Consider the following 21,275-nt stretch of genomic DNA (forward strand, 5'->3'; position numbering starts at 1 on the left):
AGAACACACGCAGCAACCTCTTCGACCTCAGCCACAGCAACTTCTTCCTAGAAACATCACCAAAGGCAAGGGAAGCCAGGGCAAAAATGAACTACTGGGACCTCATCAAGATAAAAAGCTTTTGCACAGCAAAAGAAACAGTCCACAAAACCAAAAGACAACCGACAGAATGGAGAAGATATCTGCAAATGACATATCAGATAAAGGGCTAGTATCCAAAATCTATAAAGAACTTATCAAACTCAGCACCCAAAGAACAAATAATCCAATCAAGAAACGGGCAGAAGACATGAACAGACATTTTTCCAAAGAAGACATCCAAATGGCCAACAGACACATGAAGAAGTGCTCAACATCGCTCGGCATCAGGGAAATCCAAATCAAAACCTCAATGAGATACCACCTCACACCAGTCAGAATGGCTAGAATTAACAAGTCAGGAAATGACAGATGTTGACGGGGATGCGGAGAAAGGGGAACCCTCCTACACTGTTGGTGGGAATGCAAGCTGGTGCAATCACTCTGGAAAACAGTAAGGAGGTTCCTCAAACAGTTGAAAATAGAGCTACCATCCGATCCAGCAACTGCACTACTGGGTATTTACCCCAAAGATACAAATGTAGGGATCCAAAGGGGTACGTGCACCCCGATGTTTATAGCAGCAATGTCCACAATAGCCAAACTGTGGAAAGAGCCAAGATGTCCATCGACAGATGAATGGATAAAGAAGAAGTGGTATATACACACAATGGAATATTATGCAGCCATCAAAAGGAATGAGATCTTGCCATTTGCAACGACGTGGATGGAACTGGAGGGTGTTATGCTGAGTGATAAGTCAATCAGAGAAAGACATGTATCATATGACCTCCTGATATGAGGAATTCTTAATCTCAGGAAACAAACTGAGGGTTGCTGGAGTGGTGGGGGGTGGGAGGGATGGGGTGGCTGGGTGATAGACACTGGGTAGAGTGTGTGCTATGGTGAGCGCTGTGAATTGTGCAAGACTGTTGAATCACAGATCTGTACTTCTGAAACAAACAATGCAACATAGGTTAAGAAAAAAGAAAAAGAAGAAGATAGCAGGAGGGGAAGAATGAAGGGGAGTAAGTCGGAGGGGGAGACGAACCATGAGAGACAATGGACTCTGAAAAACAAACTGAGGGTTCTAGAGGGGAGGAGGGTGGGGGGATGGGTTAGCCTGGTGATGAGTATTAAAGAGGGCACATTCTGCATGGAGCACTGGGTATTATGCAGAAACAATGAATCATGGAACACTACATCAAGAACTAATGATGTGATGTATGGTGATTAACATAATAAAAAAATTAAAATGCAAAAAAAATACAAAGAGTGTACATCACACACACACACACAAATAACAGTAATGAAAATACTTAAAATTCTACTATTCTATGAGAAAACTGAAGGCTATTAACTATTTCACACTTCTGGAAGCAGAAGGGAAGGGGGAAAAATGGGAAGTGGCAGCAAAGTCAACACAGTCCTTTTGTCATTCACCTGTTTTAAAGCCTAGCTGCTAGTACTGATCACCCAAAGCCTTCAGATCTGAGAGTGTCTTCTTGTTAATCAAAAGTCCAACTAGGTCTCTTCAAACTTTTCCCTCATTTCTACTGTGCCTTACTGCCCATCAAATGAGGAAATGAGAATTTGCAATGCCAAGGATACAGCTCCTTTCTTTGCAAAAGTAAAAAATGGATTCAAGAATTTTATTTGGGAGGGAGAAGAGAGGGAAGGTGATATAGGTAAAATCAACAAAAATGTTTATTGTTGTACCTCTAGTTCCTTTTCTCCATTAAGCTTTAGTTTACATTTTTTAAAAAAAGGAATAATAATAGCATCTACACTTCACAGATAGGCGTGTGGATTAAATGATTTGTAAGTGCTCAGCACACTAAGTATTATATAATACCTAAGTATTCAATGAATTCAACCAACTTAAATTTTAACTGATTGCTGAATCTATTACAGGCCAAGCACCATGTTATTTCCACTCTGCTTAGGATGTAGAAAGCAGGAAGAGAATTATTCCTTCCACCATAACCACAAGAAAAGATTAGGTGATCCATAAAATAGTAACTTTTCTTGAATTCACCAGATGGCTGAGTATGGGAGACAACCAAAAAAACTGAAACCTCAAGAGTGACAAGTCCCTCCAAAGAGAAACAGAACAGAGAAACTGTTTGCCATTGGCAGATCATGGTCAAAGAAGTGGGCACTACAAAAGTTGGCAAGAAGAAATCAGCTAAACTTAAATTCTTAAAAGCCTCAAGTGGGCTGGTCTGTCGGTTTAAAATAACTGTCCCCGAGACAAGGAAGGTCTGCAGTCATTTCCAAGTCCATCCTTACGTCAGTGCCACACTGTCTTGATTACTGTAGTTTTATAATAGGTTTTGAAATCAGAAAGTTTTATGTCTTCCTATTTTGTCCTTTTTCAAAATCATTTTGGCTATTCTGGTCCCTTGGATTTCCATATAAATTTGAGTATCAGCCTGTCAATTTCTGCCAAAAAAAAAAAGAAAAAAAGAAAAGGACAGCTGGGATTTGCTGAATATGTAAATCAATTTGAGAGGTAGCTCAATAATAAAAAGAAAAGATGAACATGAGATATTTTTCCATTGATTTAGGTCTTCATTTCTTCCAACAATTGTTTTGTAGTTTCTAGAGTACAAGTTTCATACTTCTTTTCTTAAATTTATTCCTAAATAGTTTTTAAATACAATTGTAAATGGAACTGTTTTCTTAATTTCATTTTTGGATTTCCGGCACTGACTTTTTGAGTTACTTTGCAAAAACGGAAACAAATCACTGCATGGTTGTGCATTTATAAACTGGGGCTAAATAATGCATTGTGAGACATAAACAATGCATGACTACAAAATGCCTTGGAATTATAAACCCTAAGAATTGATTACATAAGAGGAAGGAAAGGGGCGTCTCGGTGGCTCAGTCGGTTAAGCATCTGCCTTCGGCTCAGGTCGTGATCCCAGGGTCCGGGGATGGAGCCCTGTGTCAGGAACCTTGCTCAGCGGGAAGCCTGCTACTCCCTCTCCCTCTCCCTCTCCCTCTGCCTGTAGCTCCCTCTGCTTGTGCTCTGTCAAACAAATAAATAAAATCTTAAAAAAAATAAAGAGAGGCAGAATGGTCTGCCAGGAACATTTGATTATGGTCCTTTGCTCTAACCTACTCAGCAAAATTGAACTTACATACTTACATCCCATTTCTAAGGAAACTATTAAGTGTTTTGGCTTCTGGGACTGGTTAAATGCAAAGTATTAATAATAGCAAAACACACAATTCTTATTCTACATTTCGTAACAACAGATATAAAGCCTGCAAATTAGATACTCCTGACTAGATTTTCCTATCAGGCACCACTGTTTATCGGGGATTCCTAACTTTTCCAAGGAGGAAGAACTTCATTTCATTTCCCCCCAGTACGGATTTTGGTGAGATCAGTTTACATATCTACTAGTAACACATTTTTTGTGGAGGTATGGTGGTAGGTAGGAGTCCATACCGTTAATGGCGCTTTCTCTCCTGAGAATCTCAAACATGACAGGGAGCCTTGACAGTAAAGGAGAGGGGAGTCTGTGACTCCGAAGAGGGAAATGTCTAAAAGAGAACAATACAGAATGAAGTGAGGATCAGAGCAAGACTGTGAAGGGAAGTGAGCGGGTGGGGCCGCTGTCACAGTGGGATTAGACAAGGCAATACACACAGCTTTAAGGAGAGGTTCTAAAATTTCACGCACCAATTATATATAGATACACCTGCAGCACACCCGCACTGTCCAACATAGTAGTCGCCACGTGGCTACTGAGTACTTGAAACTGTGGCTAATCTAAATTGAGATGTGTTTTATGCATAAAATACACATCAGATTTCAAAGACAATACAAAAAAATCAATAATTTATATTGATTACATATGTTGAAATGATATTCTGGATATATTATACATTTCACCTGTTTCTTTTTATTTTTCTTAATGTGGCTACTAGAAAATTTTTAATTATATACATGGTTCCTATTTGTAGCTTGCATCATATTTCTATTATAGACAACTGAAACATTTACTCTAACAGTCACATATACTGAAGCAATATCTGCTATACTGTCAATGTGAAACTTTCATATTGTAAGACCTACATATGTATTTTTTCTTTCTGATGACGAAGAAATGTTTGATAGAACAATAGAGGGGAGAGGTTTTGAATTTGATTCATCCTGATCTATTAGACCAAGGTAAAGTTTGCAAATAACTCAGACCAAATAATTTTGAGTTATGAATCACAAACATTTTAGGGTTTTTTTTTTTTTTTTTTTTTTTTTTTTTACCAATGGTCTGTCTTGTTTATTTATAAAGCATAAGTGAAATCTGAGTGTTCCTTCACAGGCATAACCAGCTTCCACAAAACCATTCAACTAAATTATCTTCCCCAAAGTGAGGGTTTTAAGACTCTTACAGCATGGTAGTCTGGTCTTGAAAACAAGTCTGCAAAACAGTACCTGACTTGCTATGACTTAATTGCCTTGATCCCTTTTTGTAGAGAAAAAAAAAGGTGGGCAAAGTAGGTCAATTAGGCATGGATCGAGTTTTTTATTTTTTGTTGTTTTTTGTTTGATCCTTGGTTCTTCAAGATACAAAAAGAAAAACAGAAAGTTATGAAGTCACCAGCCAGTTACTCTCTACAGACAAAAAACAAAAATATGCTACATTATTTTGGAATAAAGTCATATTTATATCTCTGTCAGACGAGCATGTCAGATGGCTGCTATTATTATCCTGATTACAAAGATGGAGGATTGCATCACCGAGAAACTAAAGGATATCCTTAAGATTACAAATCAAGTTACTGACAGAGTTTGAATCATAACTCAGGTCTTCTGATTGCTAGTCTAGTATTCCTTCCATAACATGATGAAAAGGTCTTTCAGTGAACACAATCAGAAACAGTGCTGTATTAATGTTCAGGACAACTAATTCTCTCTGGTTAAGGATTTGTGGACATAAGGTATTCTAGGAAGATGGAAGGGAAGGGCAAAAAGAGAAAAGGAAGGAGGGAGGGAGGGAAGATCAATGGCAAAACTTAAAAGATAATACAAGGTTGCTGATTTCTTACTAGTTGTATATTCTAGATAGCATACAGAGCATAAATTAAACTTTCCAAAACACTGCTGTGGCCATGTCATTCCTTTGATCAAAAATCTTCAGTGGCTGTACTTAAACCTCCCATAATTTGGCCCCAACCTACCTGTGGTAGGCAGAATAAGAGCCTCTCAAAGATATCCATGTCCTAATTCCCTTAACCTGTGATTATGGTACATGGCAAAGGAGAACTGAGGTAGCGGATGGAATTAAGGTTGCTAATCAGCTGACTTTAAATTCGGAAGATAATCCTGGATTATCTGGGTGGACCCAGTTATAATCACAAGGGTCCTTAAAAGCAGAACTCAGAGGAAAAGAGACAGTGAGTCAGAGCGATGATATTAGAAAGACTCAACTGACCATTGCTGGCTTTGAAATGGAAGGGGCCATGAGCCAAAGAATGTGGGCAGCCTCTAGAAGCTGAAAAGGCAAGAGAATAGGTTCTCCCCAAGAGCCTCTCGAAAGGAATACAAGCCTGCCGACAGCTTAATTAATTAGCCCAGTGAGACCCATTTTAGACTTCTGACCTCCAGAACTATAAGATAATAAATTTGTGTTGTTTTAAGACACTAGTTTGTGGTAATTTATTACGGCAGCAACAGTATACTAATACACCTTTCTAGCTTTATCTCACGTCATCCCTTAAAATATGCTACATTCCAACCAAAGAGTAATATTCACTATGCCTAAACACATCTTACTTCCTCCTGCCTATTGCTTTGGTCTTATTATTTTGCAAGTGCTAACATCTGTCAGTTTGCACATCTCAAAATATATCACACGATTCTCCAAGGACATATTCAAATACCACCTCTTCTATGATTCCTCCCCTAAGGACCCCAAAGCATGTATAATCTGATCTTCCTCTACCCTTCTACAGCATTTACCTCATGTGCACTACTTTTGAAATACTCATGACACAACACCTTATATTAGAGCTGGACCTGTCTCTTCCTCCAACCTCATCCTGATCGCCTAACCACCCACCCAACATTTAATGTATGTTCAGCATACATTACAAAAAGAACTTGAATTTCAATATGTAATAAAGTTGTATTAAACATAATAAACCACTTTAAACTATAGGTGTGTCTGTAAATTTAAACATGGGGGCATCAAGTTACAGGGACAAAGACAACAAAGACTTGACCACAAGTTGGTAGTATAACATGATAACATTACTTACAGAATTAACCCATACAGTCAATTCTCAATTACATAGGTTAGGTTATTCAAGTTCTTTGTTTCTATATTTCTCTTCCCCTTATATCTTGTGGCTACATAACTGCTTATTAAGTCACTTTCTGTTGAAAATCAATTTAAAATGTCATTATTTCCTATAAACCTCAATAAATTAAAAGATTTGACTGAAGAACAGGTTAAAGCTATAAAAAAACAACAACAAAAAAAGGTTTTTGAACTATCTGGATTTAATTCTATCTAAGGTCATGCCAGTATCACAGAAAGTTGAGGGTAACAGCCAAGAATTTTTCATGTCGGTCTATGGTACTATGAATAAACCAAAAGCTACAATTAAAATGTTTTACCCATTTAACGTCTCGTCTTTGGCAGCCAGGGAAATAACACTATTAAAAAAAAAAAAAGTATTTCAAGTTTTTTCAAATTTCCCATGACCCAAGTTAAAAAACATCCAAAAGGAGTTCCCTAAAAAGGTAATACCAATAAAGTATTACAGCATAAATATTTGTATGCTATGCAGCATAAATGATAGCTTCTAGCCCTCTTTTGTACTATTCTGGACTTATGTCCTTTTCAATAGAAGGAAAATTTGACTTTAAAACTCTCATTCTATATAGTAAGTATAAGAGGAGATAATGTCCCCAGTGGAATTCCCTACCCACAAATAAAATTATCTACTATATCTAGGCTACGCCCCCACTGACCTTACCAGGAAACCAAAGCCGGAAAGGCAAACTTTGGCTTCATAAAATTTGTAACAAGAATGGGTAGAATGCCCTGAAAGGTGCCATCTATAGTTTCTCTAGAATAGGTATAAGCAGTATCTCAATACCTCTGATTATCCTCAGTGGGAGAAAGCCATGGCCATAGCTTTGGATTAGGCATAATTAAAGTGGGGGGGGGGGGCGGAGAATGAACAAGGAAGCAGAAAAGGAAAAGGGCAAACGGAAATAAAAAAAGGTATAACAAGGAGACATGTATGGTGCCCAACAACTGGCTCAGATGATCATTTACTGACCCCAGTGCCAGGGGATAAATTTGAGAGCTCTAGTTCTCTCCCATGGATAGTAATGTATGACACATGAATATATGGGCAAAAACCAAGTGAACATCCTGAACCAACACGGACCTGATTCCTGTTCAGGCAGTACGTAAGTTAACATGGCAGACTGATGGTGGCATCCTTGACAAGATGCTACAGATCCACCGAACAGATTTAATTTATAGTCAAGAGAAGCACTAAGAAGGCAGGGAGAACATCTCTATTTCCTCCTCTTCCCAGGATGATTGGAAAAACTAGACGGAGAGATGCCAATAATGAAGAAGAAAGACCTAAGACCAGACCACCCAAGAATAGGAGACTGCTATAGGTTTGAATCTTCCCAAACTACCCCTGATAGTTTGACTCAGGTACTGCTATGATAATCAGTGACAATGGCTGCCCACAAGACCTAAGAAACACTGCAAAACAGATAAACTTAGCATTTACTGCCATTCCACTTCTTGCTTAGTTTCTCTAGTCCCTGATTATGCTCCTTTCAGCTACCTAAGATCCTACATCATATCTATGCCAGTTCTCCCAAAAAAAATTTTTTTTATTACTTTATAGAGTATTAGCCCTTGTCTATCTGTCCCCATCAGGCAACACGTATGTACTTCTGACCTCCAAACTGCAGACTGAGACCCACCGCTTTAAGAAATGAGTCAGTCTTGGGGCGCCTGGGTGGCGCAGTCGTTAAGCATCTGCCTTCAGCTCAGGTCATGATCCCAGAGTCCTGGGATCGAGCCCGCATCAGGCTCCCTGCTCCACAGGAAGCCTGCTTCTCCCTCTCCCACTCCCCCTGCTTGTGTTCCCTCTCCCACTGTGTCTCTGTCAAATAAATAAATAAAATCTTAAAAAAAAAAAGAAAGAAAGAAAGGAGTCAGTCATGTCCTGGGCAGGCAATATAATAGCATGACCCATCATCTGAAGGATCAGAAACACAGTCTTCGTGCATTAAGCCTAGGATCTAGTATGCCTTGGTATCCTCTTGGCTTTTCTCAACAATCTCAGTTTTTGGTCAATTCACACAAAAGATCTGTACAAGTTGCTGACTAGCATTAATTTCCCTCTGTCCCTAATGTCCCAAAGGCTTTATTACAAATTTATACCTCCTCACACCCCAACCCCAAATTCATAACACAAAACAGTCTGAATTTAAATGTATTTTGACCGTTGGCTACCCACTTCAGGAGTCAGGCCTATAGCTGGGTCCCTCTTTTCCTTTCTAACACTCCCTCCCCAAAGCCCAGCAACAGAGTGTCCAACATGCCCTCCAAGAAACTTCTGATACAAATGATTACATTAATTTAAATCAAAGTGTAGATGAGCTTAATTCTCCTAAAGGTATGTTTCTATCTTTAACCAAACTTTTTAACACAAATGAATTTTTAATTTTGGGATACAGCTCTTAGTAGGTTTTTCTTCTGACTGGGGTGGAGTGTACACTCTGGTTCTCTTTGCCAACCCTACCATTTCCCCTGCCGCTACTGCCACTAAACAGGGAATGAATTAGATGGAATAAACGTTATGAGTTATTTCGCTACTCCTACCCCACCTGCCCCCACTATATCCCACATACGGCATCTCACGGAGCTCTCTAAAGCAAATGCACCGCCAGGACAGAGTAAGGCACACCAGGAAGCTCTGAAGCTTCAGACAAGAATGCCTCCTTGTACCGATAACAGAGGCCTAGAACTGTTTACCTCTCTCTAGTTCTGAAAAAGCATCAGAAATTAATATGCTATTGGTGTGAATGCAGATTCAGAGGAAAATAATATTATGCAACAAACCTAATGGAGCTCAGATGGGAGATTTTTCATTTTAGGAGATGTTTGGCTTAGAAATGAGCAAACTGTGAGCAATGGTATCCCCTTAATGTTCCCTCTTTCTGTATGAACCAGAGATCTAGTCATCATTCACTAGTGGACTGAACCACAGAGTACATAATTCAATCAGATTCTTCATGGCATGTCTCGAGTGACTGCATTCAAATATATGGCATCTGGAATCCTCACTTAGGCAGTCAATAACATATTAATTCAGACATTTTAATAAAAATATTAAGTCTATTAAAATGAGTTGCAACTAATAATAAAAGGTACTGTGAAAATAAAAATTAAAATAGTAATAAAACAGTGAAGGAGTTATATGGGAACCCCAAACTTCTCAGTTTTTTTTTATGTAAACCTAAAACTACTCAAAAAACGAAAATCTATCAACTTTAAGAAATAGAAAGTAGAAATTGGGAACATACAACAATCTCTGAAGTGGGGCTTCAAATCTTGTTTAATTCTACAGCCTCAAAAACATGCAACAGTGTCAACCAGTTTAGCCCTCAGGGATCTCATCCTTTGTTGAAGCCACTGTCTAGATCACCCATCAGACAATCAAATCTAGGACATCTCTTATATGGTGGTTTTATATAAATTATCCTTCAGACTGTTACCTGACTATCTAATTACACGGTTACATCCTGTCTCTCCAAATAAAAGGAACTTTAGATAACTAAGCTGAGAAAAAAGCTGGCATGTAACACAGTGCCTTTCAAATGGAAGTGATAATAACCATATATATCTAGCTATTTACAAATTTATAGTTTATCAAACTCTAAGTACTCAATCTTTCCATTTAACTGCAAAGTGAAGTACCAACTATTAATGAAGTCCCTAGGGGATGGGATATGAAGGACTTTCTTCCCTTCATACTTCATATAATTTGCTTTTAGTGATTGGATTTTGAAGTTTTCCTTTCACTTTTGGGTTTCCTACTTAAACACAGCATTTTTGCAAAGGTCTATATAGGAAGAGAGCACATAAATGTTGAGTCAGTACACACAAAGGAAGACAGTATGGGATGGCTCATGTTCCTTTACTCTTCTCTTTTCCATGGTTGTAACATTGTTAGCAGTCTTCTGTAACAAAAGGAGATTCCTACCTAAATCAAGGCCAGAAATTACCAGTGTCAAATGACCAGTGTCAAATGGCCAGTGAAGGGACCAGATGCCACAGTCTTTCAACATCAGTGTTACGTTGCTGGTATCTTACTAACCTTCCTACCAATCAAGAGATTTGCAGATCACTACAGGAGGCAGCAGGGGCTATGGAAGTTTTATCTAGACAACAATAATTCCTGTGTTCTTGTACCAAGATCTCAGAGGGTTAGAAGTCAGGCCAACATCTTTTTCTTTATCAATTACCAACTTAAATTTCTGGGCATCCCAAACCATGGCTTTAGATTAAGTGTCATCTTTAGAAATTCATCAAGAACTGCAGTTCCAGGAATTCAGTAATGACCTATCTATGCTCTCTACCCACTCAGGCAGTATTAGAAGTTCAAATGTGCAGGAAACTGCTTCACATGCCAATGACTGTCACCCTGCTCTACAGCATACCTCCCTGCCTAACAGAAGTATTAGACATACCTCCACGTGTAGCCACTGTCAACAAAGAAACAGACCCGCTGGGATAAGAGCCAAAAATCATTGGCTGGAAAGTTTTCAAGAGAGGCAGACATTCGGTTTAGCCTTTAATAAAGTATGTTTGGAGCAATATAAATAATAAATTAAGAGTAATAGTCACCAGAGGGCTATTAATGTTACTGGATTTGTGACATCTTTTAATAAAATTATTATTACATCTCCTAAAACTCAAAGCACAGGAGACCATACTTTGGAGTTGGATTCACTACTTGCATTCTCAATCCATTTCCTTCCTTCTTGCTCTCATCACCCCTTATACCTCAACACAGACCCCACCCCCGGGCAAGCACCAACCCAGTATGTGATATCCAAACACAACACCTAGGCACTGGCTGTCTTCAGCTTAAAACATTACATACCCCATTTTCTAGCCATTCCTAGCTTTAGGTCATGCAAGTGTCCTCTTTGGCTACATTACTATGCTCCTCAAAACAGAGTGATTGCCTACATTCTTCTGCACCTATTCTAAAAAGCGTAAAGACCTGAAAAACAGAGTTGCACACATGAACCCTCCTCCCCCATTAGAGAAGCCATATTCCTAATCTACCACCATAGAGAATCCAAGTTCCAGCAGCAATGAAATTTTGAAAGCCCCTGGAGTCCACCCTAAAAAAGCAGAGCTCCAACTCTGCCCTATCACCTACATCCATTCAATAAATATTTACTGAGTCCCATCATGCATAAAAGGCTGTGTGTGCCATGCCTTTCTTCTCAGGAAGCTATTCCTTCTCTCCTATGCATAACCATGCTCTCTACCCCTCAGGTAATCCCTTTGCCAACACTGAGACCTTCTTCCAGTGCTGGGATCCTTAATAATTTCTCTATATTCACCTAACTTCCCACATTACTGTATTTCTTAACCTAATTTGGGCCTAAAACCTCTGCTGAACAGTGTTTTTCTTTCTAGTTATGGTTGGACAGCCATCTCTAGTTACCACACTCACATTCTGATACATAGTTAAGTCTATTACCTTTTGGGCAATGGCTCTCACTTTATGTGCAGCAGAGTCACCTGGAAAACACATAAATATACAGACTGCTGAACCAGCTGAAGAGTTTGCATTTCTAATAAGTTCCCAGGTGACACTCATGCTGCTGGTCCAGGGATGACACTTTGGGAAGCAATGCCTTTGAGAATCTAATGAAAAACTGCACATGCATATAAAATTTTGCATGCAATTTCAAGAGGTTCATGGATGCCCATTCACAGATAACCTTCTGCTCTATATTTCTTTCTAAGGAATGTTTAGGACATAGTGTTTCCGACTTGACCATAAGAAGTGCTAACTGTGGTAGAGGTGCGCATGCAAACACCTAAGAATGACAAGGAACTGCTTGGTACTGGAAAGTCAGTTCTGTCCAATGGCCTGCCCCCTCTTCAGTCTCACGTGTCTCTTCACATCCATGTGATCGTTTTTCTGTACTTCTGGTTTAATTCTCAGAAACAAAAGCACTAATCACTTCATATTTAAAAGGCTCTCTGGAATCAAACAAAACTATCTTATAGGTAAATATGTGGTCTGGTAGAAAGAACATCAACACTGGATTGAGAGAACTAGACTGAAATCTTGCTTCTGCCTTTCCTAAACATATGACCACTAAGCTTCAATTGCCTCATTTATAAAACTGGGGACTGCACAGGGAAATTATTTTTTCCCCTTCCAGACAAAGGTTATGTGAACCCACTATAAGGAATGAAGGGGGAAGTGGTTCTACTATTTAAAGCCAATGATTGTTATTTGTGGTTAGGAATTTAAATACTGAATAGAGAATGAATGTCTAAATTAAGAAAATGAAAAGATTAAATAATTTCTAAAATGCCTTCAAACCCAACATTTTGTATTTATGAACTCTAATCAGCATGTCATTATTCATATTTTCTATATATACACAACAACCATTTATTCTTTAACTCAGCATAAACTACGTAAGAAACAATCACACCTTCCCTTATTTTATCCTTCCCTTCTCTACTTCCTTCCCTCCAGTGTCTAACAACATTCCAACATTTCCTGGAAAAACACAATAAATATGAATAATAAGTTATTCTCCTCCCTCAAATAGGCCTGTGTAAAATACATCTTGTCAATGCAGAAAATCCCTTTTGAAGAAATTTCCCTCTGTATTTCCTCAACAGATAGCCAGAATCCATTAAATTCATCCTTAATCTATTCAATAAGATCTCTCAGGACTTGGCTATTATAAATACAGCTCAATTTGGTATGTTTTACTTTGTAAAGATCTACCAGGCATTCTTTTCTCAATCTACAATCCTATCTGTTTATTGCAGGAACCCTTAGACTGGATGTAATATGAGTAAAGGTTTGGGTGTACACAAATATCTATCAAAATTACCCCCAAAATACCAGGCTCTATAAATCTATAAATTATGCAAACATTGAGCAACTTCTACTAAACAGACCTCTTGTAGAAGACGTGGATCCAGGCAGTCACCATCATCATTAAACAAAGACTCCCAGCTCTCCTCAGTAGCAGCACTTCCCTCCACACGAGACATTTCTGTTGCTTTCGGTTCCATGGATATTTCCACAGATACAGATTCGGTATCAGGAAAGGATACACCAAATTCTATATTCTCTGAGTCATCTTCCTCTTTTGTTTTGAACTCTTCAGCAGTTTTTAGTTCATGCAATGCCTCTGTTATATCACCAGTACAATCTAGATCATTGCCCAAGGCACTATCTGAAAGTATTTTTGTCCCATTTAACATACTGAGTTCAGAGTCCAAAAAAGTGTTACAATTACTACCAGCAATCTTCTTTATAGGTAAGGAGGAAGCACAATCTGACAAGCTCTCTATCAACTTTCCTGTTGACTCTGTGAAACTAGATGAAATACTCTCAGCATAAATATCTGAGCAAGCAGTCAGATTGCTGAAATTTTCCATGTCATTCCCACTTCTAGTTACATGAAGAGGGGCTGTATCTGCACTCATTTCTAAATATTTTGAGAAACTATCTGTGTTACTACAGGCCTCATCAGCTGTTCTAACTGCAACTACACAAGGGCTGCCCATAGTTATCTGATCAGACAAGACATGTGTAATGTCCACCTTACATGCCTTATTGGTAATGTCACCTACACTCTTCGACTCATTATCTGTATCTGTTTCATGAGCAAGGAGAGCTGTATCAGAAGGTTCATACTTTATACACAAGTCATCAGCAGTGCTGTCATTCTCCTCACACTCTCTAATCACTGTCGGATCAAAAATGCCATTTATGCTCTCTAATTTGCTGACTATAGTCATTTTATGAAAAATGTGATCCACAGTCTCAGGAATGGAACCTGTACCTCTCTGACCCAAGATGAAATCTGTACTGTTGGCTACATCACCAACATTCTCAGCTTCAAAGCCTACACAGGTTTGGTCAGTGACACCATCCGGACTTCCAAGAATAGAAATTGCAGTGATGCCTCCACTGCTGGGAGTCAACATTCCACACGATGTTTGCATGCTTTGTTGTACAATTCCAGAATCAGAATTCAGTTTTACAGGTACAATCACACTCTCAGGTTTCAACACAGAATTAAAAACTCCAGGAAACTGGGATAGTATCTCCACAACCTTGGCATCAGTTTCAATTCTGCTTTCTAAACCTCTGCCTTCAAATGTTTTGCCACTTAATTCATGCCTACTGACATCACAGAATTCCACATTTTGGAATGGTTTGTTTAGAACCTGGGCCTCACTCATTTCTGAGTAAGACGGAGATAGAAGCAACTTCCCAGGTCCCGTCACATCTGTGGTTTCAACCTCCAAACGCTCCACCTGCTTTGGTTTAAAATGTCTTTGTAAAGGTACCCTAGGTATCCCAGGATTTGGGATGCTTTGCTGATGTCCTTGGGATAATGTTTCTTTGGATTCTGTAGTTCCCCTCTTAACACAAACCCTATCTTTCTTTCTTTCTTGAAGGCACATGCCTTTTCTTAATTTTGTTGAAAATTTCTTTCCTTCTCTACGGTTGTGCTCCTTTTTATCGGGATTAATGCTTAGGCTCTGAGTCTCAGATTTGTCTCTAAAGATCGCCTTTTGCAAGAAACAATCTTCTTTTTGTTCTTCTTTCACCACGGAGCTAGGTGGACCACAGCTTTTTTCCTCATCACCTGACTTGAGCAGCACTACACCCCTTCGAGCTTTAGGTACATAAAGTGCCATGTCAGGCCTTCTGGCTCGAACTCTGCATCTCTCTGCTCCTTGCTGCATGGTACCACCTCAATCTGCAAGAAGAGAGAATAATTCAATTACCAAAGACTAATTACAATGTACTGAACCAAAAGACTTTTAAAGACTAGGTAGAGGGCCTACTAATTCATCCTACAGAAACCCTCAAGTTAAAAGAAAGTAAAACCTGCCATAAAATAATGAATGTAATCAGGTAGGCAACTAAGGAAAGTAAATTCCAAAATAATTTATGAGCCCATGAATTTTATCCATATATCCTCTTTCTTCATATTCCCAAAACCCTTTATCTCTACGTCCCAAGTCCTCTCTACCTTTTTAACAAGTAGCCTTATTTTGGCTAAATTAAAAGATTATTAGAAAAAAGTGACTGCCAGCTATTAAGTACGCATAAAACACTACTCTATTCTTAGAGCCCAGAATTTACACTGAAAAGTATATGCAAGGAGGACCCCTAAAAACACATTTGTTCAACATAAATGTATACACATAAATAAGATTTTTAAAAATAACTTGAATGTAGGCTAGAAAACGAGACAACAAATCCAGGACTGCCTTCTAAAAGATGTTTACTATTTAATCAAAAGACCAACTATAAATTTTTCTTCCAGCAGCAACAAAAAACAGCAATAAAGCAGGATGAAGAAGAGTGGAGAATAAGAAATGTGATGAGACAACTCACATAACTGCTTGACAACCTCCACCACGGTTGGTCAATGGAAATTAACAAAGGGAAAAAATTTAACAAATGGTTAAATAAACCTTTATCTACTATGAGAAAAATACAAGAAAATGTGCCAATCAACTTTATATTGAGTTCTTTTAATCTTCAAAATAATACTATGAAGTATTAATGTATCCACAGTAAAGAGAATAAGGTGCACTACATAGCAAAGAAACACCCTTATACACTCAGAAGCACTCATTGCTAAGATTTCACCACACACATTTCAAAGGAAATAGATAATAAGAGAGAAACTATTTCCAGATCCCTAAACTCTAACCTGATCCAGAATACTTTCTCAGTGAAGAAGCTGGGCTCTCATGGCACAGGCTGTTTTCTTTTCAGCCCAGGTATATACCATGGCCATGGCCCTGAACACCAAGTGTTCTCAGGAATTCTCTCATTCCTTTTCTCTTCTGATGACTTCATTATTATCTAACCCACAATTCATGATAGATTTTCTTTCTTTCCAATTGTGAGTGAATAGGACTTTAACATTTAGACATGCCAGGATTTTTCAAAAATGCCTACCTTTCAAAAACAGAAGTACTAAAGTGTATTTCATTGGAGGGGATCCCACAGACATCATGTGTCTTGATCTCAGGTAACAACGCATCTGACAATATACATCATGATGAACTTCTTTTTTTAAATGTTTTATTTATTTATTCATGAGAGTCAGAGAGAGAGAGAGAGAGAGAGAGAGGCAGAGGAAGAGGGAGAGGCAGGCTCCCCACCTAGCAGGGAGCCCGATGCGGGACTCGATCCCAGGACCCTGGGATCATGACCTGAGCCGAAGGCAGACGCTTAACCATCTGAGCTACCCAGGCACCCCATCATGATGAACTTCTGCACGTAATATGGAAAATGTGGGCTACTTAATAAAACTAGTAGCACCCACAGCAAAAAATAATAGGTAAAAGTGAATTTAGGATTATTTAAAGGTGATCTGTGTCCCCAACAGCCCTTTGAAATTCAACATTTTAAACAATAATTTGAATATAAGCAATAAACACTGAGTGCTTATCAAATCTGCAACTGACATAAAATCAATGATTAATAAATACCAAAAATGATAAAATTACAATATTACTTCTACAATCTAGAATGCTGTGCTGAAAGCACTATGAATAAATACAAAGATCTACTTTGATTTAAAAAAAAAAAAACAACCCAACACTTGACTTGTGTATAATTTGCACAAAAAAATGATTTAAAAGCTTTTACTTCATCTACAAAGTCAATAAACCCAAAAGGCAGCTATGTGGATATTTAGAAAGGCAACACAGTCTTCGATTAGATGGCTCAGAACATTTACCACACAAAATATGGTTAAAGGAACTAAATAAAGGTATACTTCTTGCCCAAAAAGGTCTAAATGGAAACATCCAAACTACCTTTATACCTGAAGGGTTGGTTGCTCTACAGAAGCAATAAATGTTCTCTTCACTGTTTCTATGCTTCTATGTTTCTCAGAAGTCAGTACCAGAACCAACTGGTAGAAATTAAAGGAAAACATAGTTTAACACAATATATAGAATTCTAAGAGCTCTCCAACACTATTATTAGGTAATGAGCCCTGTCTCTATAGTCTGGATGATTGATACACTAGAGAAAGAATTTCTATCTGTAGATGGGTCTGGATTTATTTTAAGCATTCTTTGAACCTGAATTCTATGATTCTATTTCTGTTTTATAATAGGCATATAATCAAAGGATTCAAATTTAAAATTATTTGTGCTATAGCTAATGACTTTTAAAACTCAACCTTTCTTTTTTCTTAATGCCCACATGTCATGATATGATTCCCTAAAGCTGAAAAACAGCATAATAAATTTATACCATCCACTTCTTGCCAATACACCGAACTCCATTATGCCATGACCAGCAAAGTGCTGGTAAATGTTTAGCAACCAGCTTTCCACATGTAATTCAGAGTACTGGCTGATATTTTCATTTACATCAATGATGTCAACAATGTGAATAACATCATTGCTGAAGTGGATAATCATTTTTGAATTGCAAAATATATTCTCAAATTTTTGAGCTATGTACAACGTAATAGCTAAAGACATGACACTTTTAAGTTTGCGTTATTAGCATTTTCTCCATCACCTTACATCTAGACAAGGAATAAACAATAAATCAAGCCCTGATTTATGGATTTGCCTAACTCTATGATGTAAATATTCCCACCATAGCTAATTTCAAGCTATCACTGTAACATCACTGAAAACAGAGCTGGGAAGAAGACACACAGTAGCACACCATAATATGTTATTGCAACTTAAAGGTACAATATTCATAAATAATTTCAAGAACATAAATCATAGTAAAATATAGTGAAATAATTAGGAAATGATGAATTTTAAGTTCTATTACCTTTTTATAAATGCCATTTATTTAATAATAAGCTATGTAATTTAATTTTTAATGATGCCTGTATTTAACAATCAGTTTGCATAATTCCTAAAATTTTAATAATCAGCTCTCAGGCCAGTAGGAGATGCTCCAATACACCACTGGCTAGAACAGTTCTTTCATAATAACTTAAAGACCTACAAAAAAAGAGAAGCATCCCCATCTTGTGGACTTTCAAGATAATGCCAATTCAGTTTAAAGCCCTGTTGTGTTTTTGTGAACTTATTTTGCAACTGTAGGCACGAAAGGCCTTTAACACGGGGAGAAGGGGTGCCTGTCATAAACAATTCTTAAAATGTACCTTAAAAATTTCCCACCCAGGTATTTACTAATAGCACTTGATGTTTATTTTTCTCTTTACATGGTTTTAACTTTTTTACAATATTCCACATGCTTTAATTGGTCCAGTTTGCTTCTTAACTGGAGAGAGAATCAGTTATTTGGGGTGTATTTTGCAGCCAACTTATCCTGGAATAGCCATCAGCATGCAATTCCGTTCAAAATTATATTATCTAAAAGAGACAAAAATTTATTTTCTTTTATGATGGTGGGCAGTTAATTGCTAACATACACCTTTAAAATATTTTAGGCCAAACCATCTTTTTTCTATACTATACTTCTGAACTCTAGGATTATATGTGAGAACCTCTCCACAATTGCTTCTACGGTTTCAAATAAGAGCAAATAATCAGTAACTTCCCCTAAGTACCTCTCCACTCCATCTTCATGAGTAAGTGAACTAGCACAAAGCAAATAAGGCTTTTACGTTTTTATAACAGAATTTTAATGCTGTTTGTCCATGTTTGGCTTATAAAACATATGGATCCCTCTTCAATTAACAGCAGAGAATACTGGCACTTAAGGCATTCACTGCATAATTCAACCATGAACTTGATTTGATTCAGTACTTACCAATGGCTCACTTGAGACATCTGATATTTGAGAGAAACTGCCCAATGGGCATGTTAACTATTCCTTCTTTGAGAACAAATTAAGCACCATCACTTTGTTAACTCATTAAGATACATCATAACAACAGCATATATCTTATCTTTTTACTTGGAAATAATTTCAAATTCACAGATAAGTTACAAAAGTAAAAATACTACAAAGAGCACCTGTACATCTTTTACCCATATTTATCTACTGGTAATTTTACCCCATTTGCTTATCATCTGCAATCGTGCATGCTCCCACTCTCTACACACACACACACGAATTTTTTTTTAAACCTTTTGAGGGCAAAGTACAGACATTATGGCCCTTTATCCCTAAATACTTCAGAGTATATTTTCTATAAATAGGCATATTATACAGTTAACAATGTCGGCAAATTTAACATTGATACTTTTATCAAATCAAACATAGGTATTCCAATTTTGTCGGCTGACCCAGTAATGTCCTTTACAGAATATTTCCCTCTCCAATACTGGATCCGGTTTAGAATCAGGTAATGCATTTAGTTACCACATCTCTTTAGCCTCCTACCTTCTAGAATGTTTCCACAGCCTTTCACTGTATTTTATGACATTGACATTTTGGAAGACTGCTTCCCCTCCCACCCTTTTTTTAATAGAACATTCCTCATTTAAGGTTTGTCTGACGTTTCTCATGATTAGATTGAGGTTATACAGTCTCAGCCATATTAGGTTATATATTCTCAGAATAGTACATAGAGGGTCATATGTCCTTCTCAGGGCATCACATCTGGAGGCAAGTGATTCCCATCTGTCCTTCAGTGGTGACCGTTATTTTGATTACCTGGTCAAGGTATTGTCCAATTTCTCCACTGAATAATTACTGTGTATTTTCTCTCTTGCAACTAAAAGCAGCCTGTGGGGTAACACTCCAAGAGCATGCAAATATCCTGTTCCTGATCAAAATTTCCCCCTAGATTTAGCATCCACTAATGATTTTAATCCGATCCAATCTTTATTATGATGGTTGCAAAATGACCTTCCAACTCTGAAAGTCCCTCCACATTTACTAGTCAATCCTTGGTATTTTTTCTGAAAGCAGAAGTAAACCATGTATCTTCACTCACCACAAATTTCCTAAGTTAAAATTCAATGTTAAAATCTGTTTTCACAGTTGGTGGATATAGGAAATGTTTACCTGAAAAACATTTTCTAACTTTTGCAAGCCAAAGTTGTAAGTAACTCTATCATCTTACCCCATCTCACATGTATGAAAAAGAAGGGAAAAAGGCATGTCTCTCGGACAAAGTTAACATAATCCCTTTATCAGGGATAGCGAACATGTCCCTTTCTGCTCTTTTCCAGAAGACACAGAATTAACTTGGGTATACAAACACAATGATTAATCCATCCCAGATGTCTGGTAATATTTATTTCTCTGTCCCTTTTTAAAGTCATCTCAAATTCCTTTGGGAAGGAGGCAAGGTACAATCAATTCATGTATGTTAATAAACAGAAAAAGGATCTTCTCTGTAACACCTCCATATCATTAATTTCTGCTCTTATCTTTATTATTTTCTTCCTTCAATTTTCTTTGGGATAACTCTATTCTTCTTTGATTAACTTCCTGAGTTAGTGACTTAATTAGCTTTATTCTAAAGTTTTTGTTGTTGCTGTTATTACTTTTGTATTATAAAAAATTTCAAACATACATAAAAGGAGAAAACATTTATATAATGACTCTCAAATACCCATCACTCAGCTTCAAATGATGGTGTTTCCTCACTTTATCTGTGCACACATTCCCAAATATCATTTCATTTTTTCCTTAAGTACCTCAGTATCTATCTTTAAAAGATTAAGACTTTTTTTTTACACAAAATCATAATACCAATATACACCTTAAAACGGGGAAGGAATAATTCCTTATATCATCACATTTCCAGTGCCCAAATTTTGCCAACTGTCTCCCCCTTTTTTGAACACTTGGTTTGTTAAAATCAGGATCCAAAAAGATCTACAGACTGTCTTTTAATTTATAAGTGCCTGTCAATCTGTTTTTATTTTCCTATCTTGCCATTCATTTGTTAAAGAAACTGGGTTATCTGTCCTATAGAA

At 37.5% G+C, this 21,275-nt stretch overlaps 1 protein-coding gene across 4 annotated transcripts in view; it reads right to left on the bottom strand.

Annotated features, from left to right (window-relative positions):
- The window catches only part of R3HCC1L (R3H domain and coiled-coil containing 1 like), a 96,949-nt gene that overhangs the window by 23,257 nt on the left and 52,417 nt on the right, over positions 1-21,275 (bottom strand). For 3 of the 4 annotated variants that reach the window (XR_012381695.1, XM_073904347.1, XM_073904348.1), the window contains exon 3: positions 13,314-15,133. The exons of the other annotated variant lie outside the window; for it this stretch is intronic. Coding sequence is in view for 2 of the 3 variants with exons in the window: in XM_073904347.1 (XP_073760448.1) it covers positions 13,314-15,119 (1,806 nt within the window). In the remaining variant the exon portion in view is untranslated. The remainder of the gene's footprint in view (positions 1-13,313; positions 15,134-21,275) is intronic. 4 annotated transcript variants of the gene reach the window in all.

The sequence above is a fragment of the Callorhinus ursinus genome, unplaced genomic scaffold (genome assembly GCF_003265705.2).
Source record: "Callorhinus ursinus isolate GAN/ISIS: 27379988/994484 unplaced genomic scaffold, GSC_fseal_2.0 scaffold20, whole genome shotgun sequence".
NCBI classification, from domain to species: Eukaryota; Metazoa; Chordata; class Mammalia; order Carnivora; family Otariidae; genus Callorhinus; species Callorhinus ursinus.